Below are 22,478 nucleotides of genomic sequence, written 5' to 3' on the forward strand. Positions count from 1 at the left end.
ACTTTGTTCAATTCTATGGAAGTCAATATGTACGTCGACTGATTTCATTTTTGGGTGAACTGTCTCTTTAAGAATGGATTGATGTTACAGTGTGGCCTGGATTGGAATGAATATAGCATATAACTGAACTGTTCACCTCTGCGCTCGTCTTGATTCGCTCTTGGAGAAACACACAGTGTAGGTCACATGACACACTGTTAAAGACTGAAAGATGAGTTAGACAGCACAGATCCTCTGGCATCAGATGTGTGTTTGTGGTCAAACGCTGACAGAAGTTTAGCTGAGTGTCTGATGGAAAACGCTGACTGATGCTGCTGTAAGGGAAGAAGGTGAGACCGGCTCAGGATTCAGGTGATTTGTCTTTTTTTTGCAAAGTTTCTTTATTCAACAAGGATGCATTGAATTGAAAATTGACAGTAAAATGTTACAGAAGATTATTATGTTACAGAAGATTTCAAATAAATGCTGTTCCTTTGCACTTTCTTTTCATCAAATAATCCTGAAATTTTATGTATATATGTATGTGTGAGTATGTATGTATATATATATATATATATATATATATATATATATATATATATATATATATATATATATATATATATATATATATATATATATATATATATATATATATAATTTTTTGTTTTGTTTCCACAAAAATATGATGCAACAAAACAGTTTTGAACATTATAATAATAAGAAATGTTTCTTGAGCAGCAGATCAGAATATTAGACTGATTTCTGAAGGATCATGTGACACTGAAGACTGGAGTCATGATGCTGTAAATACAGCTTTGATCACAGGAATAAATTATATTTTACAATATATTCAATCAGAAAACTGTTCTCTTAAATTGTAATAATATTTCACAATTTTATTGTTTTTACTGCATTTTTATTTAAATAAATGCAGCCTTGGTGAGCAGAAGAGACTTCTTTCAAAAGCATAAAAACCACTTAATTATTCCGAACGTTTTCACCAGGTTTATCGTTCAGCAGGTGAACTCGGCTCAGTCCCTGTGCTTTGCTAGAAATGGTTTTGTTTTGGATTTCAGGTTTAGGGTTTCAATGCAGATTCTTTGTGTTTTTGGAGAAGCCAGAAGGCCTTGTTTTGATCTTGTAATGCGCTGGCTCGTGGTCTTATGGTGTAGGAGTGTGTGTGTGTGTGTGCAGGAGAACTCTTCAGTCTTCTCCAGAGTCTGAAGGTTATTCTGCAGTCGCTCACACATTCTCTGCGTGGTGCTGCTGTTTCTTGTTGACGTTCTGGAAGGATTTGAAACTGTTCGGCTGCTCTTCTGCATTTCCTCAAGTGTGTGTGTGTGTGTGTGTGCTGCTTGTGAAAGGCCCCATCTGTGTGTGTGTGTGTGTGTGTTGCGCTGCTGTCTAGAGAAAGTGCAGTGTTTCTATCCGTTTCCTCTTTCCTGTTTGTGATGTCAGATGTTCAGTTGAGAGGCGTCAGCCGGTTGATTCAGTTGATCACTGGCATCTGCTGTGTTTCAGTTTCAGCTTTTAAAAAAAATATATTTTAAGTTAAATATTTATTTTACTGTTATGCCTTTGTAGTTTTAGTTTGTATACTTAATTTCTGTTTGTAGAAATTTTAGTACATTTTGTAATGCATTTAGGTATTTTTTATTTATGCTTATAACTTTTATATTTAGCATTAATATATTTTTATTTTAGTTTAAGTTTTAATCATTTTACGTGCTATTGACAGTTTTTATTTATTTATTAATTTATATTTATTTTAGTTTTACATTTTATTAATTGTATGTGCTTTTCTCATTTTTATTAGGTTTTTAATATTTATGTTTAGCATTCATTTATATTTATTTTTCAGTACGTTTTAGGAATTTACCCATTTTTTTCTATTTAGCTTTAATTTATATTTGTCTTAATTTGAGTCATTCATGTTTATCTCAGTTTTTCTGACTATTTTTAATAGTTTTATTTAACAATAACAACATTGTTTTCTTTGTTTATTAAAAAAAACTTATTTTACTCGTTATAATTTTACCTGTAGTTTTAACATTATATTGTAATTATTTTTATTTTAAATAATTACTCATTTTAATTCTACATTATGATTTTGATTTGATTAACTTTTCATTTTAAAAGTAGTATTTTATTTTAATTTTACATTATGCTTTATTTTGTTATATTTACGTTATTAATTTAAAAGTTTTACATTTGATTAGAAAGAAAAACTACAGACTTTTTATGATTTCGATTGCTAGTAAGTTTATTTAAAAATTGTTTAAAATTTATTAATACTTTAAACATTTTTAGTAAGTTTTTACTTTAAAATAACATTTTATTTAGTTTTTATTTTAAAATAAAATATATATTTACTAATAATTTAAATGTTTAGTACGTTTTTACTTTAAAACCACTTATTTTGTTTTGTTTTTATTTTACAATTTATTTTATATTTACTAATAATTTAAATGTTTAGTAAGTTTTTACTTTAAAATCACTTATTTTGTTTTGTTTTTATTTAAAAATTAATTTTATATTTACTAATAATTTAAATGTTTAGTAAGTTTTTACTTTAAAAATCAATTAGTTTGTTTTGTTTTTATTTAAAATTAATTTTATATTTACTAATAATTTTAATGTTTAGTAAGTTTTTACTTTAAAATCACTTATTTTGTTTTGTTTTTATTTTAAAATTAATTTTATATTTAGTAATAATTTAAGTGTTTAGTAAGTTTTTACTTTAAAATCACTTATTTTATTTTGTTTTTATTTTTAAATTAATTTCATATTTACTCATAATTTAAATGTTTAGTTAGTTTTTACTTTAAAATCACTTATTTTGTTTTGTTTTTATTTTAAAATAAATTTTATATTTACTAATAATTTAAATGTTCAGTAAGTTTTTATTTTAAAATCACCTATTTTATTTTGTTTTTATTTTAAAATGTATTTTAAATTCACTAATTATAAAAAAGTAAGTTTTTCTTTAAAACATTTTTTTAAAAAGGATTTATTTTATTTAACTTTTTTATGATTTTTGTTTTTTGTTTTTAATGATTTTAATTTTCATTATGTTTTTACTGTCAAATGAATGATGTTAATTGTATGTTCCTATGGTTTTATTATTTTATTGAGTGGTTAAAGTGAGGTGTTTCGAGAGGACAGATGTGTGTGTACAGTATGTATATCTTCCTCATGTTTTCCTGTGGAAGCAATGGTAGATTAGTCTTGCTGCCTCTTGCTTCAGCGGTTGTGCTGTGTCTCTGTGCAGGGCTGGATTGCGGGCGTGCGAGGAGGCTCCTTCTCTTCTCAGGGCAAGCACATCACGTCCAGCTGCAGTCTGGTGGCCTTCAACACAGATCAGGCTGGTATGAACCTCTGATAACACCTGATCAGATCAGATCAGAGCTGTGTTTGACATCTAACCGTGTCTGTTGTGTCTCTGGAGGAGGTGGGATGCTCGGCCTGACCTCTGTGGACGCTGCCTCTGATGGGAAGTGGACCGTGACTCAGATCTCATGCCATGCTGGTGAGATGTCTGTGAGGACACTGTGTCCTGTGTGCGTGATGTGTGTGTGTGTCCTGACTCTCTTCTGATCCTCTGTCCCAGACCTGGTGACCGACCTGGACTTCTCTCCGTTTGACGACTCTCTGCTGGCGACCTGCTCGGCGGATGAGACGGTGAGTCGTGATGAACTGGAGCCCTTCCTCAGCGAGAGTGAGATGTGAGGGGACCAGGCACGCTCAAATCTGAAGCCACGTGCATTATCAAATGATACAGCACAATATATAGCTGCACAGGGATGTCATACTGTACATCTCAAATGCACAGTGGCGTAAATCACGGTGGATAAACAAAAGAGCAGGAAAAAAAAGCAGTAATTAGGTTTTTTATTAGATTTTTTTCCTCCGTCTCATTGTAGTAAACCGAATTAACATGATTGTGTCCTGATAGACTGATTTAAATAAAGATACAGACTATTTCTGTCAGTACTCAGACCACTCGAGTAGTTGATAATAAAATTGTATTTATTTATTTATTCTTTAATGTATTTGATTTAAGATTCATTTCTTAATTTATATATCAAATATTGTATACAATCAAATAAATAATGTAATTTTTATTTTTTATTTTAGTCTATTAGTTTATTTGTCCCAAGCACATAACAATTTAATCTTAATATAATGTAAAAAAAAAAAATAAAAATCTTAAAAAAAATTTTTTAAAAGCCATTTTATAAATATTTATTAAATCGATTTATTTTAAGTTTTTCATTTTATAGCAACTTTTATTTTTATTTTAAATCAATAACATCAATAGAATTTAGGTATTCGTTTAATTAATATACTTTGATTTATTTTTAAATGCATTTTAAACCAATTCAATTTAATTTAATTGATTTTATTTCATTTATTAGAATAAGATTTGAATAAGATATTCTGCTAAAGATCCCATGCTTTCTTCTCTCTCTCTATCTCTTTCTTTCTTTCTGAAATTAAAGTAAAATAAATGAAGTGATTTTATTTATGTATTCGTTTAACCTTTGTAATGTGATGTATTTCTGAATATATTTATATATATTTAAATTTGTATGTAATGGGACGTTTTTTTCTGAATTTAACAAAAATAAGGAAAACATTTTATTTATTTATTAAAATGTTATTTCTTTGTAATGTTATGCATTTCCAAATTAAACAATTATAAGAACAATAATTGTATTTATGTACGTATGTATTTATTTATTAAAACTTGGATTTTGTATCGTAATGTGAAGCAATGATAATGAAGTGAAATCATGGAGATGGGACTTGATTTGATTTATTTTAATCAGATCTTTAAAACTAGTCTGTAATGTTATTTGTTTTATACGTATGCAAATATAATAATTCAGCATGGCTTTTGAAAGGAAAACACATTTCAGAGACTGTGCTGTTTTATTGAATCATGAAAACAAACCAGATCACTCTGTTTTTTACCATTACCCACTGATTCATTGAGCGGAGGCGTGTTTAAGATCTGGAGGTCCTGTGGTGTTTATCTGAGTGTAGTGTCTGTGTGTGTGATTCAGGTGAAGCTGTGGCGTGTGTGTGGTCCTGCTCAGGATCAGGTCAGTGATGCCGAGGTGACTCTGAGTCCCGCTGACGGCCGTCTGGAGCTGGTCCTCTTCCACCCCGCCGCCTCTCAGCTGCTCGCCGTGGCCTCTGTGAGGGGTGTGCAGGTGTGGGACGTCACACGAGACACAGCACTCGCAGGTAAACACACACACACACACACCAGCGCTTCACTGATTCAGACTCGTCTTACATTACTGTACTCTCAGTGTGCACTCCAGCCCTATTCAGACGCTAAGTGTTTCTCAGGAGTTTGATTCACGGTGCATTTCTAGTTTGATTTATTTGTTTAAAGTGTATTTATTTAATGTTTTTATTATTATTTATGCTTATCGATTTATTTTTATTAATTTATTGTGCATTTAAATTTTTTATGTAGATTTTAAAATGTACTTATTTTTTTTTTTTTTATGTATTTGTTTAAGAAGTATTTAATGTAACTAACTAAATGTATTTTGAGCTATTTTAACTAACTGTTTTTTTTTTTGATTTTTTTTTTTCAATATATATAAAATTTAAATTTACTATTTAAATATATAAAATTAACTTATTTTTATTTACTTTATATGCACATTTTTATTTATTTTACATATATTTAAAATTGTGTTAATTTTCTTTAAAAAAATGTATTTTTTAAATACATTTTTATTTAATTTATTATGTATTTTTATGTAGTTTTTAAAATGTACATTATTTTTTTTAAGTATTTGTTTGTTTAAAAAGTATTTATTGTATTTTTAACTAACTAAATGTATTTTGAGCTATTTTAACTAACTGTTTTTTTGTTCAATATATTTTTTAAACTTACTTATTTTTATTTACTTTTAAATGCACATTTTTTATTTATTTTAAATATATTAAAAATCTTTTTAATTTTCTTTAAAAAATAATTACATTTAAAATGTAATTCTATTTATTTCATTTATGATTATTATTATTTAGCTGAATCGAAGATTGTGTTGTAAGTGAACTGACATCTGTTTTCAGTGTCAGACGGTCTGTGAAGCGTTGTGTTGTAGTTGTCTCCTGGATCAGTTGTTGTCTGTTTTGTCTCTGTGTTTGGTGTGATGTGGTGGTCTCCAGGGCCCTCTGGGGTCTGGCGTGGAGCGATGGAGGTAAATGTTTGAGCTCAGGAGCCCCTCAGAGCCTCACATCTGTCTTGTCTTGTCTTCACATCTGTCTTCATCTGCCGTCATGCGCTCGAGTCTCTGTTAGCTGAGGCTCATTCACTGTCACTCCACACCAAACCAACACAGCGCTGCACAGCTGGATCTCTGAGAGCACTAGCAAATAACCCAAATAAAATGAGTTATTGCATTTCATTTCATTTTATTTTATTTTATTTTATTTTATTTTATTTTATTTTATTTAAAATTTAAATTAAAATTTTATTTTATTTTTAGTTTACTATGATAACCATTTAATTCTCTATTTTTCCTCGTAGTTTTGACTAAACAGACATATCAAATAGAATTGAATAGAATAAATAAAACTAATAAATCATCAGTGTTAAATTCATATTTTTACATACTATAATATTGTACTCTAAAAATAAATTAAAAGGTATTCTAAAATATTTTCTTTTATTTTAGATAAATTTATATTATTATTATTATTATTATTATTATATTTTTATTCATTCTTTTTATTCATATATTTTTTTATTTGTATATTATTTAATATATGACATAACTGATCTCTGAGAAACATAAATTGCATTGGCAATAATAATAAAAATATAAAATAATATAAAATAAACTAATAAAATACTTAAATGCTTAAATATGCAAGTTAACATTTATTTCATCTTTTTTTTTTTTTTTTGCTGTTATGGTTTATTTATATTTTGACTTACTTTTTTATATTGTTACAGTTTTCTTTCTTTTTTAAGTTTTGGTAATTTTATATATTTTTTTTTAATTCTCTTCAGTTGTTACATTTATTTAATTCTTGAACTGATTTTATTTCAGTTAGTTGCCAAGGCAAGATCTCTCAACACAGTTTTTGTCTATAATTTGCTCATGTTGTTTCCTACACATTCTCTCGTCTCCTAACACACACACAGCCCTGTCACGCTTGTCTGTGTGTCCTCACTGATCACGTCACGTGTGTTTGCTGCTCCTTCAGTGTTCCTCACGCGTGTGTGTGTGTGTGTGTGTGTGTGTGTGCAGTGCTGCAGCAGCACGAGGATCAGCTGCAGGGTTTGGGCTGGAAGGAGGACGGATCTCTGCTGGCCTCGTCTTGTAAGGTAAGATCTGAGCGCTGTGTGAAGCTGTGACTGTGAGACGACTCTCCATCAGAGGAGACATCTCCTCGCTGCTTCTGCTGTTGACGTCAGAGCCACCTGCTTTACCACGACGGGGATATTTAGTATTGAAAGGATTCTTCAGTGTTATTAAACATCATCGAGATACTGATTTTAGACATTCAGCTTTATGTTTATGGTATGTTTAGGCCTTTGGCATCAAAGTCCCATCCATTTTCCCTTAGTGAATTTCATTCAAACGTATCGTGAGTCACTTTCATTTACGTTTGAACTTGTTTTACTCTATTACTATACTAATTCTGAGTTATTATGACTTCAGAGTAATAAAGGTTTTAATGTCTAGTTTCAGACAATACCAGATTTATAAATTTACACCATAGGGTTCAAGAGCTACAGACATTTTTATTTTCAGAAAATGCTCAAAAATAGGGGCACAGGTTAAGAGGTTAAAGTATTAGTATTTTTTTATTTTTTACCAAGTATTTCAAAGTATGTTGTAGTTGTTTTAATGCACCAAGTTCAACTAAAGGAAAAACTGGGAAATGTTGCTTTGGCAGATAAATAATAAATGAAATGTTTAAGTAACACATTTATTATTATTATTATTATTATTATGTTCTTTTATTTGTTTAGTTTTATTGTTTACATTTATATTATAACTATAATAATTCTGTAATTTATTTATTTTAGTTTTGGTCAAACTGATGAATTGAGTAGAATAAATAAAGATAGTAAAATATGGTTAAATGTTATTTTAGTATTATTTGTGTAGTATCATAATAATATTTTTAATGAACTTTTTTATTTTCAGTTTCTTTTTATTTTAGTTTAGACGTTTTAGTAATTCTGTGCTTTTGTTTTTTTATATTTCATATTTATTTTTTTAGTTTTTATTTCAGTTTTAATTAAAGTCATTTTGATACTTCAGCTTATTTATTTTTTCTGTAAGTTATCAGGACAACACTTGTAATTTTTATGGTTTGTTTTTCATTTAATACATTTTTTCTTTCTTTTTTAACACAAACACATTGTAGTTTAGTTAACCGTAACCACACTGGTTCAAATCTGGTTTTATGGGTGTATTTTCAGACACAGTAATATATTTGTACTGATTTACTGGCAGTGAACATCTGTCCTCATTCCAGCTGTTGTTTTCACCTTGTGTTCATCATCTTAATATGAGATGGAAACGGTTGAGCAGCACATCTCACCAGTAGATGTCCTCAGAGCGTGTGTTTTCCCAGCATGCTCTCTCTCTCATGACTGATTGGCTTTATTAGTGAACCGCACAGAAACACATCCACAGTCACTTCATCAGGATGAACGTCAGTGCTTCTGATCTGAGGAAGTTTATTACGTCTTCCTTCAGTCGTTTGATTAAAGTTAACGACACATGATCTCATTATGGAGGACAAACACTCGATGAAGCCAGACGTGTCCGACTTCTTCCAAACCTCTTTTCTTCTGTTTGAGTTTATAGCGAGAGCTCAACTCGTGCGGTTTGAGATGCAAATCTGCTGCCGTTATTTTCCTACTGCAGTCATCTTATAAAACTTATAATACATTAATATAAATATTTTGATATTTATATTATTAATAAAAAATATTCAGAATGAATGAAATTTATATTTATATTTTTATATTAATATATAAAATTATTTTATTAACTTATATTTAAATTAGTCACATTTATATATATATATATATTAAAGTTACAAATAAATTAACAAAATAAAAATATAAAAAATATATGTAATATAAATAATTTAATATATTTTGAATAACTTTCTAGAAATGCATTAAATTATTTACCTTTTAAAAATAAAATATGTAAATGTGTGTGTATATATAAATTGTCAGATTGTTCCAGAATATCTTTTAAAAAGATCAGTTGATTGATGGATGTTTAGATAAATGAAGACCGTCAAAGTTAACGAATAAACATTTGAGAATAATTAATCTTGTTTAACATTATTACGTTTATTTATTCATAACATTTTTATATTAAATGTATATATTTTAAAATCTATTTGTAATTTTATGAAATGACTTTTGAGTTTACACTTTTTATCCTTTTTTGTGTGTTTATGTATTTAAAACTATTTTTATATTAAACTATTTTACATTTTTATATTTAACTTTTAACATTTTTAAATATTTATATTTCATTTAATTCATATGTATATTTTATAATAATTTATTACAATATTTTGAACTTAGATTTGTTTTAGATAAAATAAATTTTTTTTTTGGGGGGGGGGGTTGCTTTTTTATGATAATTTATATTTATTTTATATTATTACATTATTTTTTAAATGTATTATAAAATATTTGTATATTATATTATATTCATATCTTTTGTTATTTAAAAAATAGTTTAGTATAAATGCATGTTAAAATATTTATAATTTATTTCATATGTATATTATATATTAATTTATTACAATATTTTAAACTTAGATTTGTTTTTAAGTATTTTTATATTTATTTATTAAATCAATTTGAATTTGTTTGTATTTTTTATGATAATTTAATTTATATTTATAAAATTATTTTTAAATATATTAATTAAATTTATATTTGTATATTTCATATTAAACCACTGAGGGCCCTAAACACAAAGTGTAAAGCGCAGGGCGCAGATGAACTCAGTCCGTGCCCAAATCCACTTTTGCTATTTTAGCGATGGAAAAACACTTTTGAAATGTTCGGCGGGTGTATGATAGGGCCCTAAGAATAACACCTTATCATGTTGACAGCATAACAGTGGACCAGATTTCATTCTAAAATATGAAGAAAGAAAAATAGAAACGGGGCTGGAGCTGTAAATGTGACTCCAGATCACAGACCGAGTTCAGAGGTTGTGCCCTCAGTCAGGTCCAGCTGTTATTTAAGTGAACAGGCCTTTCAATCTCCCCGTATCCACCTTATTAAAGTAAATAAGCACCGCCAACATGTGCATTCAATCGCTGCTATTTCCCCATTAGATGAACAGGAGGAACAAAAGACAATAAACGTTAAATGAAATAAAACAAAATATAAAAAGTACACTTGTTTTCAGGCTGCTGCAAATGTAACACTGATGTCGAATTTTTAGGATTCATTTATGAGTCCGAGTTCACACTGAATGCTTTGTGATTTTTCATTTTATTATCAACAAATCTAATCTTTTGCACAACAGTGGTTGATGTATACTTATATTTAGATATTTAACAAATATATATATACCTGATTTTTTACTTTAATATTAATTATGTATTTTTCTATTAATGTATGATCATTTTTAAAACATTCATATATTTGTAATTATTAGTATAATCATTTATAAAGTAACTTTAAATCATATCTGTGCATTTAAAAATATTGAATAAATTCGTAATTTATTTATATACTTTAATATCAGTATATTAAAATGTTTTAAACTTTTAATTGTATATTTAAAATATTTTTGTATTTATTTTCACACAAGTCATTTGAAACATTAAAGCAGACACTTTCATTTATTATTTTTGTTATGTGTATAAAATGACTTTGGTAAGTTTAATTTGATGCGGATGCCCAAATGGGATGTCTAATTTTGATCCATATATATATATATATATATATATATATATATATATATATATATATATATATATATATATATATATAAGCTATATTCCATGATTAAATCCTAAAGAATATAAGACCTCATGCAACAAGAAAAAAAAAAAAGTCTTGATTGCCCGTTTTTTTTTTTTTTTGACAAGTAATTAAGAGTTGTAGTTAAGCTGCTAATATTTAAACAAACTGTTGGGATATTATCGTGCTAATTGATTAGAGTGATTAATTGGATTACTGTAGTAATCAGCGCTGCTAGTCACAGTTTGTTGGCAGGAAAGAAGATGTTTGCTTGAGCACGACTGAAGCTCATTAACATCAATGTGAGCTGAAGTTACACACACTGATTAAACAGCTGTTGCTGCCACACACACACACACACACACGTATTGAGTGTGTGTTTCATTGTGTTGGGTCTCTCAACTGCAAAAGTGCAAATGAACATTTTTGACCATGGACCACAAAAAGTCTTAAGTGTCCGTTTTTTTTAATTGAGATGTATGCATCATCTGAAAGCTGAATAAATATGTTTTCCATTGACGTATGATTTATTAGGATCAGACAATATTTGGCCAAGATACAAAATCAGGATCTGAGGGAGCAAGAACATCGAAATACTGAGAAATTGTCACAAGTCCTTAGCAATGCTAATCAAAAATGACGTTTTAACATATTTACAATATATAAAAATCAAAAGATTTGATATATTTATGGTAGGATATTTACAAAATATCTTCAAGGAACATGATCTGTACTTAATTTCCTACTGATGTTTGGCATAAAAGAAAAATCGATTATTTTGACCCATACAATGTAGTTTTGTTGCTATAAATACACCCCAGAGCACTTTTGTGCTCCAGGATCACATTTTAACTTCGTATCAAACAAAAAAAAACTAAAATACACTACTAGTAATGATCTAATTATGTATGGTGGGTTACAGTATTCTGGATGACTTGTGTTTGGAGAGGAGCTGTCAGCAGTTTATGGGTGTCTTCTGGATGCATTATGGGTAAAAAGCATCATTCCCCAAGTCTGTCTCTCAGGACTGAAGCCACACTAGTGAGCTGCCTCTGTACACAGCGTTTAAAGCATTATAAGCAGTAGATTCAAAATACACTTATTTATTTGGATAAAAGAAAAGCAAGCCATAGAATAGAGGTACAAATAGTAGTGACGTGTGTGTGTTTTGTGCCTGTTATATGTGTTTCTGCGGGCTCTTGAGAGAAGGTGGATCTGTTGTGTGGAGTTAAAGGCAGCCGGTTCATATTAGCGCTGATCCCGCTCTCTCTCTCTCTCTCTCTCTCTCTCTCTCTCTCTCTCCTGATTGGCTGGTTGAGTGTACTGGGGTCGTCTGATGGTCACTGATCGACTGAACTGAGTTTGACATCCACTTCAGGATTTACTCTGCCGATTGTGTTAACAGACTTGTAACAAATAGCACATGAAACCAGTTCCAGCGTATGACAATAATCAATGCCCATAGACTCCTAAAGAGTCACATTATAGTCAAGAAAGGGTCAATATTAAATCTTGAATCTTGAGAAAGTGTCCTTTTAAGATTTTGATGCACAGTATTGATAATGTGGCGTGGTGTTGATGTCTTTTACCTGTGGTCCAATCACATCCTTGCTGATATACAGCCATTTTGCTCTGCTACTCGTATGTTATTGCTCATATGACACTTTTTTTTTATTTAGTATGCTGAAAGTTGACTGAATTATTAGAAAACTGAAAATACCAGAATACATTTTTTTAATAACCATTGCTCAGCGCAGACTGTAAAGGTATCTCTCTGGGCTGATATTTCTGTATGACTGATATGACTGTTGTAATCTGACTGTACACTTGAACGTGTGTGTTTCTGTTTCTGTAGGACAGGAAGCTGCGCCTCTTCGACCCGCGAGCTCAGCTGTCAGCGGTGCAGGTACTGTTCACACATCTTCTGCTCAATCTGTGAACGCTTTGATATTATACCGAGATTTGTGACCTTCACTATTAAAGGTCCTTTTTCAACTATGGACTAATCCTGGCTCAACCTAAGCCCAGTCTGTGAAACCAGGCCTTGATCTAATTAACACATGCTTTCTGGATAACATGTATTAATGTCTTTAAACACACACACACACACTTTTGAACAGTGCTGCTCCATCTGTAACACTTTATTAGTTGCTCAAATGACCTCTTTTGTTGTAGTTTGTTTTGTTTTGTTTTTTTGCTCCATTTGCCCCTCAGCTTTCATATTCTAATCTGTAGCCAATCAGAGCAGGCCGTTACTTCAGGGACTCTTTCTGATTGGTTTATTGGTTTGGTTTATTCACTCTGCTGGTGTCTTCTGAAGGTAATAAAGCTCTGATGGATCACTGAGGTCAGATATTACCCACACTGCTCTCTGATAGCTCTGACGTCTCTCAGAGATCTGGTCCTGGATTGGTTCCCAGTGTTTCCTGTCAGCTCTTCAGGTGTCGTGTGCTGCTGTGATGTATGATTGGAGGTTGTCCATGTGATCTGATCAGTTGTAGAGTGTATGATTTGTGTTGAGGCGTGCTAATGTTAATCTCAAGCTGACTTTATCAGAAGCTTGTTTCTTTGGAAGCTGTACATTGATTTCAGATGATTGTTTGTGACCAGGAGAACTTGTGCTTGTACAGTCATGTTGGCATCTGTTGAGCAAAGATGAGATTAGATGCGCTGTTGGAAATCTAGTCCACTGTATGCATTCTTCAAGAACTTTAACTGTGTTTTCAATGTTTGACCGTAACGCTGAATTCTATCAACCTCGTTTAGATTTCACAACTTCGGAAATAATTCAGAACTTTTTAAAATAATTGTTACTTTGTGCTTTACCATAAACTTCATTCAATTAATCAAACATCAATTAATTTGTCCGTCCGTTCGTTCGTTCGTTCGTTCATTCATTCATTCACAATTATTTATTGTATTTTGTGTCATTTTTAAAATATTTTCTTAGGGAAAAGTTTTTTCTTTCTTTCTTTCTTACTCATTCTTATATCTTTTTTAAAGATACTGCACCCAATGATGGCCAAAATAAAATGTCCTCTTCAATTCCCTTTTCTTTCATTAATTAATTAATTCACTTTTTTAAATAAGTAAAAATCATATTCATTAATTCATTTTGCTTGTTTGTTTGTTCATTGTTCAATTTGTTATTAATTCAGAAAATAATAATAAAAAGTGTGTATATATATATATATATATATATATATATATATATATATATATATATATGTGTGTGTGTATATAATGTGTATAGATTATGTGTGTGTGTGTGTGTATATATATATATATATATATATATATATATATATATATAAATTTCATTTTCTTGATATATATACAATTTACATTTTCACTTTAATTCTCCCTTTCAGTATTTCTTACATTTTTGAGAAGCATTTTATTGTCTTAAGCACAAACTTTACAAAGTTGTGTTAGATTTATGATTAATACAAGATAAAGATGTAAGATAAGATAAATTACATAAAAGGTGTAGAATAAAATTAATTCAGAACAGGTTTTTGAAACAAATCTGCCCTAAAACTTCAGAATACAACCAAAAATATGTATTTATTCACTTTAATTTTGCTTAGTTAAGTGGATTTTACTTGTAAATAGTGCAAAAACTATTTTTTTATTTTGTAATTTGTATTTTATATTTTTTTTAGTTTGCAATATACTGCAATGCAATATACTTTTCTTTTTTTTGGTAGATTGTATAAAAAAAAAAGCAGAGTAAAATCATTCTGAAACTTTGCAAATCCAAGAGATGAAAAGTCTCAATTAGCATCTCTCTGTCTCTCTCTCTCCGTCTCTCGTGCGCTCTAATGTGTCTCATTAAGTCTGATTCCTGACAGCGAGCGCAGCTTGTTTTGTGAACACATCCAGCTGGCAGCACATCAGTGTTGTGTTGTGTTCACCAGCTCCATTAACTTCACAATCACTCCAGCGCTCACGGGCCAGTCCTAACGAAACCCCATCTCCGTTTACTCCCAGCCACGCTCCTCTCTTCCCCAGCGCTGAAGCACAGGCACCACGTCTCAAAGCTGCCCTGATGTTCACAGGCTCCAGCCGAAAGCAGAGCACATAAGACAGTGCTGTTTTAATGCGCCGGGGGATGAGAAGCGTCCGTTTCTGGAGCGAGCGCACAGTGCGTCTGCTCTTCTTCCACAGATGGTCTGATGTAGACAGGTGGGGTAGAAATAGAGGCTAACTGTACGTGGTATTTACGGGAAGAGGCGAAACGGTGTAATTTGTGCTTTTGGATGGCACGAGTGTGATCTGTAATCAGCGCTCGCGTACTCTCGAACACACGGCTGTATTTGGGGAGCTGGCACGACTCTGTGTGTGTGTGTGTGTGTGTGTGTGATCAACACTGTGGTTTCAAAGACCCTCGCTTTGAGATTTCCTGCTGCGTCTTGATTTCTATAAAATAAATGCATATTTAAGGGCCTAACTCACACCAAACCACTCGAAGCTCACACTGAAAAGTGTTTTTAGACTCGTGGCTTGTGGTTTGGTGCGTCTTAGACCTCCTCGTCACCATGAGATGTAATGATCCAATTTTAGTTTTGTTTAAGATGTTTTATATTTAATACAGTATATAATTAACAAGATAGAAGCTATATCAACAGCATTTCTGAAACGGAGAAAATAGTACTGACTTTATTATTTTAGTACTTTTTACAAAATATTTTGTTTTATTATTTATTTAGTTGTTAAAAGTATTTATTGTTTTTTTTATCTATAATATTTAATCCATTTTGTATTTATTTATTTAAATACATTTGTCAAGTTAATATCACAATGTTTGTTTTTAATTTTAATTTATTTATATTTAAGCAGTCAGTAAAGGGAAAATCATAAGTATTTTCATATTTATTTACTTATTTAATTGCATGCATTTTATTTATTTGTATTTTATATCATTCATTTTATTAATGCAGTGTATTTGTTAAATATCACAATGCATCACAATATTTAAAAATAACAATGCTTAATTGTATTATTTTATTTGAGATTTAATTTAAATAAATAATTGATAAGTAAACATTTATTTCTTTATTCGTTTCTTAATCTTTTTTTTTTTTTACAAATTACAAATACAAATTACTATATGCATTTACTTTTCAATGTATTTATTCTTTTAGTTTTAACAACTATTTACTTGAAAACCATAATTATTTACTTATTTTTTTTATTACATTTTCTTAGCTAATAAATAAGTCAACTTTTTTTTTTTTGGTTCATTTATTTAATAATCGGTCTAAAATCACAATTGCAGTAATGCACATACAGTGAAATACACTCTGTTTTGCACTTATAGCCACAACAGCAAAGTTAGTTTGAATCTTGGTAACTTTAACTTCATGGCCATGAACACCTGTTAAATTGGGGACTTTCACACTTTGACACAAACTATCTGTCTAGCCTCTGTTTCCCTGCACTAACAGAGCCATTTAGACACTTAGACACTGGAATAATAAAGATTAGTTTACTGAATGATTGATGTGAGTGCAGCCTCACATTTCTGCTTTAAACCCTGCTGTTGTCTTCCTCTGTGAGTGCTTTGTTTGTTTGTCAAAATAACTAATATTATATATCATCTGCTTCAATCTGGACCAGTTTTGTAATTCCCGAGCCTACATACCCAGCATCCTTTGCGGTCACGTCCTGTGTCCGTCGTCTCTTGTGGTTCTCATCGATTAGGAAGAGGACCGTGGGACGCGCAGGTCTGTGTCTTCTTGCGTGTAGCTGAAATCCTCCTCATAGTTTCGGGCCGCGCTGGTGCGCTGCGGTCCCTGGCAGCGAGGGGAAACAGGAAAGGGAATATTTTCTGGACACGGGGGCCAGATTTCGCTCCATTTCTGCTTCTGCTGCTTTTTGTGAAACCCGAGAGGCTTTGGAACGGAGAGGGAAAAAATGCACAGCGTCGAGAGTCGAGACGGAGCGACTGCAAGGGTTTGTGGGAGACGCACACAGACGCTTCACCCAAGAAGAAATGAGTGAACTGGGTATATATTAGTCCCGCGGGTTAAACTCACACCAGAATATCCTGAAAACAAGCAGCGTATGCTTCAGGAGAAGAATGGACACTCATAGACCATAATTCATAATTCATAAAGTAGAATAGAAAGTACTTTTATCTGGTTTTTCGTGCTTATTCTCATAATTTAAGACAACCTGGGTGTCCCAGTCGTACCTTTAGATATGTCATAAATCAGTATTTTAGACCGATTTCTGAAGATCATGTGACACTGAAGACTGGAGAAATGATGCTGGAAATTCAGCACTGCATCTCAGAAATAAATTACATTTTAAAATCTATTCAAATAGAATATAGTTCCTTTAAACTGTAAAAAATATTTGACAATTTTACCGTTTTTACTGTATTTCTGATCAAATAAATGTAGCCGTGCTGAGCAGAAGATATAATACAGTGCCTTTTGGTTTACTTGAAGTTGCGTATTTGTATTGTTGTGGACTTTCCTGTAATGTTTTAAGGCATCTCTTCTGAAATGAGGAGTATCTGTTGACGTGAGCTGCTGGATCTGAAGGCAGTCTCGGCTTGACGTCGTTCTGCTAAACGCTAAATAAATGCTGAACGCTCTCAGCTTGAATCAAGAGTCGCAGTGAACCTGGCTGTGCAGTTTCCACACAGAGAGAGAAAGAGAAAGATGTTTACTGTTGGAGGATGTGGAATACAAACATTTCGTTCTATACTATCAACATTTGTAAATATGATATACAACATTTATTGTTTTGCTCCAGGAAAATTTGACAGCATTGTGTAAAAATGTGACGTTGATTTATGTGAAAGGGGATGTTTATCAGCTGTTAGAGGCATGCCATTTCCCCAAAGCCAGGATTATTCATCTGACTCTGCTACGATGAGTTTCAGACGTACTGTACACCATCACTGCGCTGCTGAATAATAATCATAGCATTGCTCTGATACTGTAAACACTTGTGAGTGGACATACACACCGTATCAATGCAGGACAGCACGAGAGGAATAAAGAGAGAAAGAGATAGGTTTATAGTGTTATAGAGGTTTCTTTTTCATATTAATTGATTAATTAGTTCTATGCATTTATTTATACTTATCGTTTAGATTTATTTACTTTTACTTTTTATTTATTTTTACATTTATTTTTTATTGATTAAATAATTTTACTTATTTACTTGAACATTTAAAGTATTATATTAATTCTGTAATTTCTTTGTTTATATTTATTTACCAATTTGTATTTATTTATTAATTATATATTTGTTTGTACATTTCTTTATTTATTAGTTTATTCTGCATTAACTGTTTATTTATTTAAAAATATAAGCAAAATAAGTACAGTTATAGTAAATATAAGTATATGTTTTTACACAAGTATTTTAGTTATTTTTACTTTTTATTTAATTTGTTTATTTATTTACCCATTTGTATTTATTCATTAATCATTTATTTGTTTGTTTGTACATTTTTATTTATTAATTTATTCTGTATTCTTTACCTGTTTATTTATAAAAAAAAAAAGTATAAGCAAATTATATTTGTTTTCACATTTATTTATTTATTTATTACTTTTTATTTAGTTACATTGTTCATATTTATTTACCCATTTGTATTTATTAATTAATTAATTATTTGTTTGTTTGTTTATACATTTAAATTAATTTACTCCGTATTCTTTACCTGTTTATTTATTTATTTAAAATATAAATATAAAATAATTTGGGTGTAATTTTAGCTTTTTATTTAATTATAGATTTATTCATACTTATTTTGGGTTTACATTTATTCACATTTTCATTTACTTTACATTTTATTTTTACTATTTTTTTATAATTATTTAATTATTCCTATTTATTTATTTTTAAATAATTATGTATTTCTCATTCTATTTTCATTCGTTCATTCACGTACTCTTCTTGTGTCCTGTATCATATAGTGTTGTGTGTGTATTGATTCTGTGGCCATCATCCGAGTGTATAACAGTAGTCTGGCATGAATCTATTGCTGGTGATATATTTCTGAGAAGCGATGCAGAGCTCATGATTTTCTCTTTAACATCTGTCATTGTTCATGTCGATGAAGCGGACCGATAAACGCCTCGTACTCAACTGCCAGACAAATACATGATAAGCAGATGATGATTTTACCAGTGCTTTCCATCCACTGACCGAATGGCAGTCTCAGCCATAGTTGCGCACAGCCATGTAAATATTGATTCTGGATCAGTCAGATGTTTTTCTCGTCCGATCTCTTTGAATGCGTTCTGGAACGTCACCTGCCTGCTGTACTTCCTGTGAAGAACACATCTGCTCACAGCTGGCCTGTTTCTCACCTCACACTCGTGTAATGTGTGTTCAGAGTGTGTTAGTGTTGGCCGTCAGGTGCAGACCCGTGCTTCACATTCGTGTTCAGTTATTTCCAGCAGTTAATTTCTCTGAAGCGCATGTAACACATTGTGATCCATAAATACCAGATCTGTCTTAAGGAATTTTGGACGGCTTTGCAAATGTTTTTTTATTTTTTATTTTTTTTTATGTTGTTAAACCAGCAGAATGGAAAGATAGGTATTTATGTAAAGAGGCAGGAGGGTAGACCACTTTTTTTCATATATACAGTAGCTATTATATTATTTATGTATTAAATTCAACATTTTATATTATAATTTATATTTTTTATAACATGTAACATTCTAAAATGTAATATTTTATGTTTATATAATATATTTAAAACATTAAAGCAATTTACATATAATCTGTTTTTCTTTATTTAAATATATAATATAATATCTTTTACATTTTCATCATTATTCCTAATTATTAAAAATACAATACACAGTGATTCATATGTTATGCATGATGTACCATCTATAATAGATTATTTTTCAAAATAAATGATACATTTCGTAATATATTTTATAAAATATTATTATAAAATAATAATGTTGTTATTATTGTTATAAAAAATGAACACTCAGGAGGTTTTATATTTTACATATTTAAAATAATATAAAATAACTTAAAAATATGAAAACTAAATGTTTATTTTATGTTCATTTTAAATATATAAATATATTACTTTAAAATGTCAAAATGTTACATAATTATATATTATTTGTAACAATGTTTAAAAAATAGACTTTACAGAGTGATTTACATGGCATAATTAATATAGATTTATTTAAAAAATAAATGCTACATTTTGTAATATTTTATAAAATATTATTTTTATTATAAAATAATGAATACATGTTTTTATATATTAAAACTGAAATCCGAATAAATCAGAATGAATCAAAATAAAGTGAAAAGGAATGCATTATTAAATAAATTCCTACAAAATGTGTGTATATATATATATATATATGTATATGTCTAAATTAAAGAAAAGATATTGAAACAACCCTCAATTGAATCACCATTGGTTAGTAAATTGTTTAGTTTACTCGCCAGACTGATATATATACGTAACTGAAAGTACACTCTTTACATTAGTCTGTCAAGTATTATAATATGGTAATCAAGTATTATTTAATGATGTAACTTTAGTAACTATAATTGAAAACTTGATAACCGTGATTGAATGAATATTAGTCATTTTACCTGAGCTTTTTAACCGGACTGGTGGTGGTGCTTTTTTGGTCATTCAGTGTTTCTGTAAAAAAAAAATAATACTGATAATATATTAATAATATGAATTCTACTAATAAGAACAATATAAAATGCGCTAAGGATTAATGAGCTGCTGGATTCATGAATATTAATCCAGTTGTGTGCGTTTGCTCAAAATGATTTGCTGAAATCAATACAATACAGCCAATGAGATTATCGTTTGTGCATTAGCTCCACCCACAACCCGGACAATCCGACAATCCTTAAAAGCTGAAGAATTCCAAAGGAATGCCGTTATTTTGGCAGGAAAATACAACAAAGAAGATAATTTACATGTGGCGCATCAATTCTCTCTCTCCGTTTCTGCATGTTTGTGAAACAAAGTGATAAAGTGTGCGCCTTCACACTAGATTTTACGATACGTCTAATACTGTACATCCATTCAGAGGAACTGAAAAATATCACAGATCCCTGATGGAGAGTGAAACTCTGAAGCCCTAAATCATAGTATTTGGCGAGTAAAATATATCAGTGCTAAACTTTTCCTTAGCTTCCAAGAGTAAGAGTGTTAGTTACCTGACAAAGCAAGACTGTGGCAGTATCTGCGTTCACACCCATCATTTACACAATTATTCACACCCACTGTGTTTGTTTAAATTTGAATTATGCTTTCAGCTACCAACAAGTAGGCCAAAATGAGTATTTCCTGTAATCTCGATTTCATTCCAATCCATTCTGCAGCGTTCCACAGAATTTCCCGCCAAAATAAATTCTGAGAAGTCTGCAGATTCCGTCGGGGTCTTGACTGTACGGGATTTAAGCGGTACAACGTGAATGAAGGAATCTCGAGAGCTCGGCTCTGTGAAGTCTGTGAGGTGTGTGTTTTTGGGCCAGCTGGCATCGACTCTTCACATGTGTGTGTGTGTGTTTTTCATTGCCGAGGCCTCATTAGCAGAGGCATTCCTCTTCTTGCTAATTATCCCAGCGCACACGTGTCCGACACCTGGAGCCAAGATGGCGTGTTGGTAGAAAATCCAGCAGAGCACTGTTACGATCTCCTCATCCAACGCCGCAGTTTTTGAGCAGCACATCCCGAGGACTGTCAATCATCCGCTGGGGTCTGAACATGATGCCCTGAGTCCCCAAGTTACTTTGTTTTCCCATTTATTCACATCTCTCCTGTCCCCATGTTGAGAGAAACTGGGAGCGGCCCTTCCTTCAGCCGAGACTTATTCATTTCACTTTTGGTGTTGAAACGGCTTTTACACTTGCCAAAAATATAACTAACAATATGCAAGCCCAGTCTAGGTGACAAAAAGGAACGCTAAAGTAATGCATTACTTTACATAAAAAGTAACTAGGTAACGCACTTTTTCATGGAGTAACACAACATTTGAATGCATTAGTTTTAAAATGAACTTTCTCCAACACTGGTACTGTGCCGTTTGTTTGAGCTTGGCAGATGAAACCAATCTTCTCCGACTCTCTTCCCTTCCAGTTCTCCTTTTGGATAAGAAAGCGTCTGCTAATATGACAGATTTTCCGTTGGCGGTAGCGAGGCCATCTGCAGATGAAATTCAAGCCCATGCGAGCTCATTTAGAGGCACTCGTCACCTGACGCGCCGCAGAACTGCTGAACTTCAGCGTATTTCCACGCAGCTGATGAAACGCTCTGCTGTTGGTGTCACATCTCAGTCAGGTGGAGTGCAGTGATTCAGGCTCACTTGAAGTTTGTCACTCTGTCCTTGTCAGTGTAAGCTGAAGCGCCGCTCTCTTTGAGAACTCTTTTGTATTTTACATTTCACAAGAGGTGGGTGTCTGTTTCCTCCGGGTCCCTGCGTCCCGTCTGAGACAGCGGTAGTGCCAGCTTCTCTCCTCACAT

At 31.2% G+C, this 22,478-nt stretch overlaps 1 protein-coding gene across 1 annotated transcript in view; it reads left to right on the forward strand.

Moving 5' to 3' along the window:
* coro7 (coronin 7) overlaps positions 1-22,478 on the forward strand; it is a 113,891-nt gene that overhangs the window by 1,778 nt on the left and 89,635 nt on the right. The window contains exons 2-7 of the mRNA XM_026215657.1: positions 3,254-3,350; positions 3,431-3,511; positions 3,593-3,663; positions 5,052-5,235; positions 7,266-7,342; positions 12,837-12,887. Coding sequence (XP_026071442.1) covers positions 3,254-3,350; positions 3,431-3,511; positions 3,593-3,663; positions 5,052-5,235; positions 7,266-7,342; positions 12,837-12,887 — 561 coding nt within the window. The remainder of the gene's footprint in view (positions 1-3,253; positions 3,351-3,430; positions 3,512-3,592; positions 3,664-5,051; positions 5,236-7,265; positions 7,343-12,836; positions 12,888-22,478) is intronic.

The sequence above is a fragment of the Carassius auratus genome, chromosome 3 (assembly GCF_003368295.1).
Source record: "Carassius auratus strain Wakin chromosome 3, ASM336829v1, whole genome shotgun sequence".
NCBI lineage: Eukaryota > Metazoa > Chordata > Actinopteri > Cypriniformes > Cyprinidae > Carassius > Carassius auratus.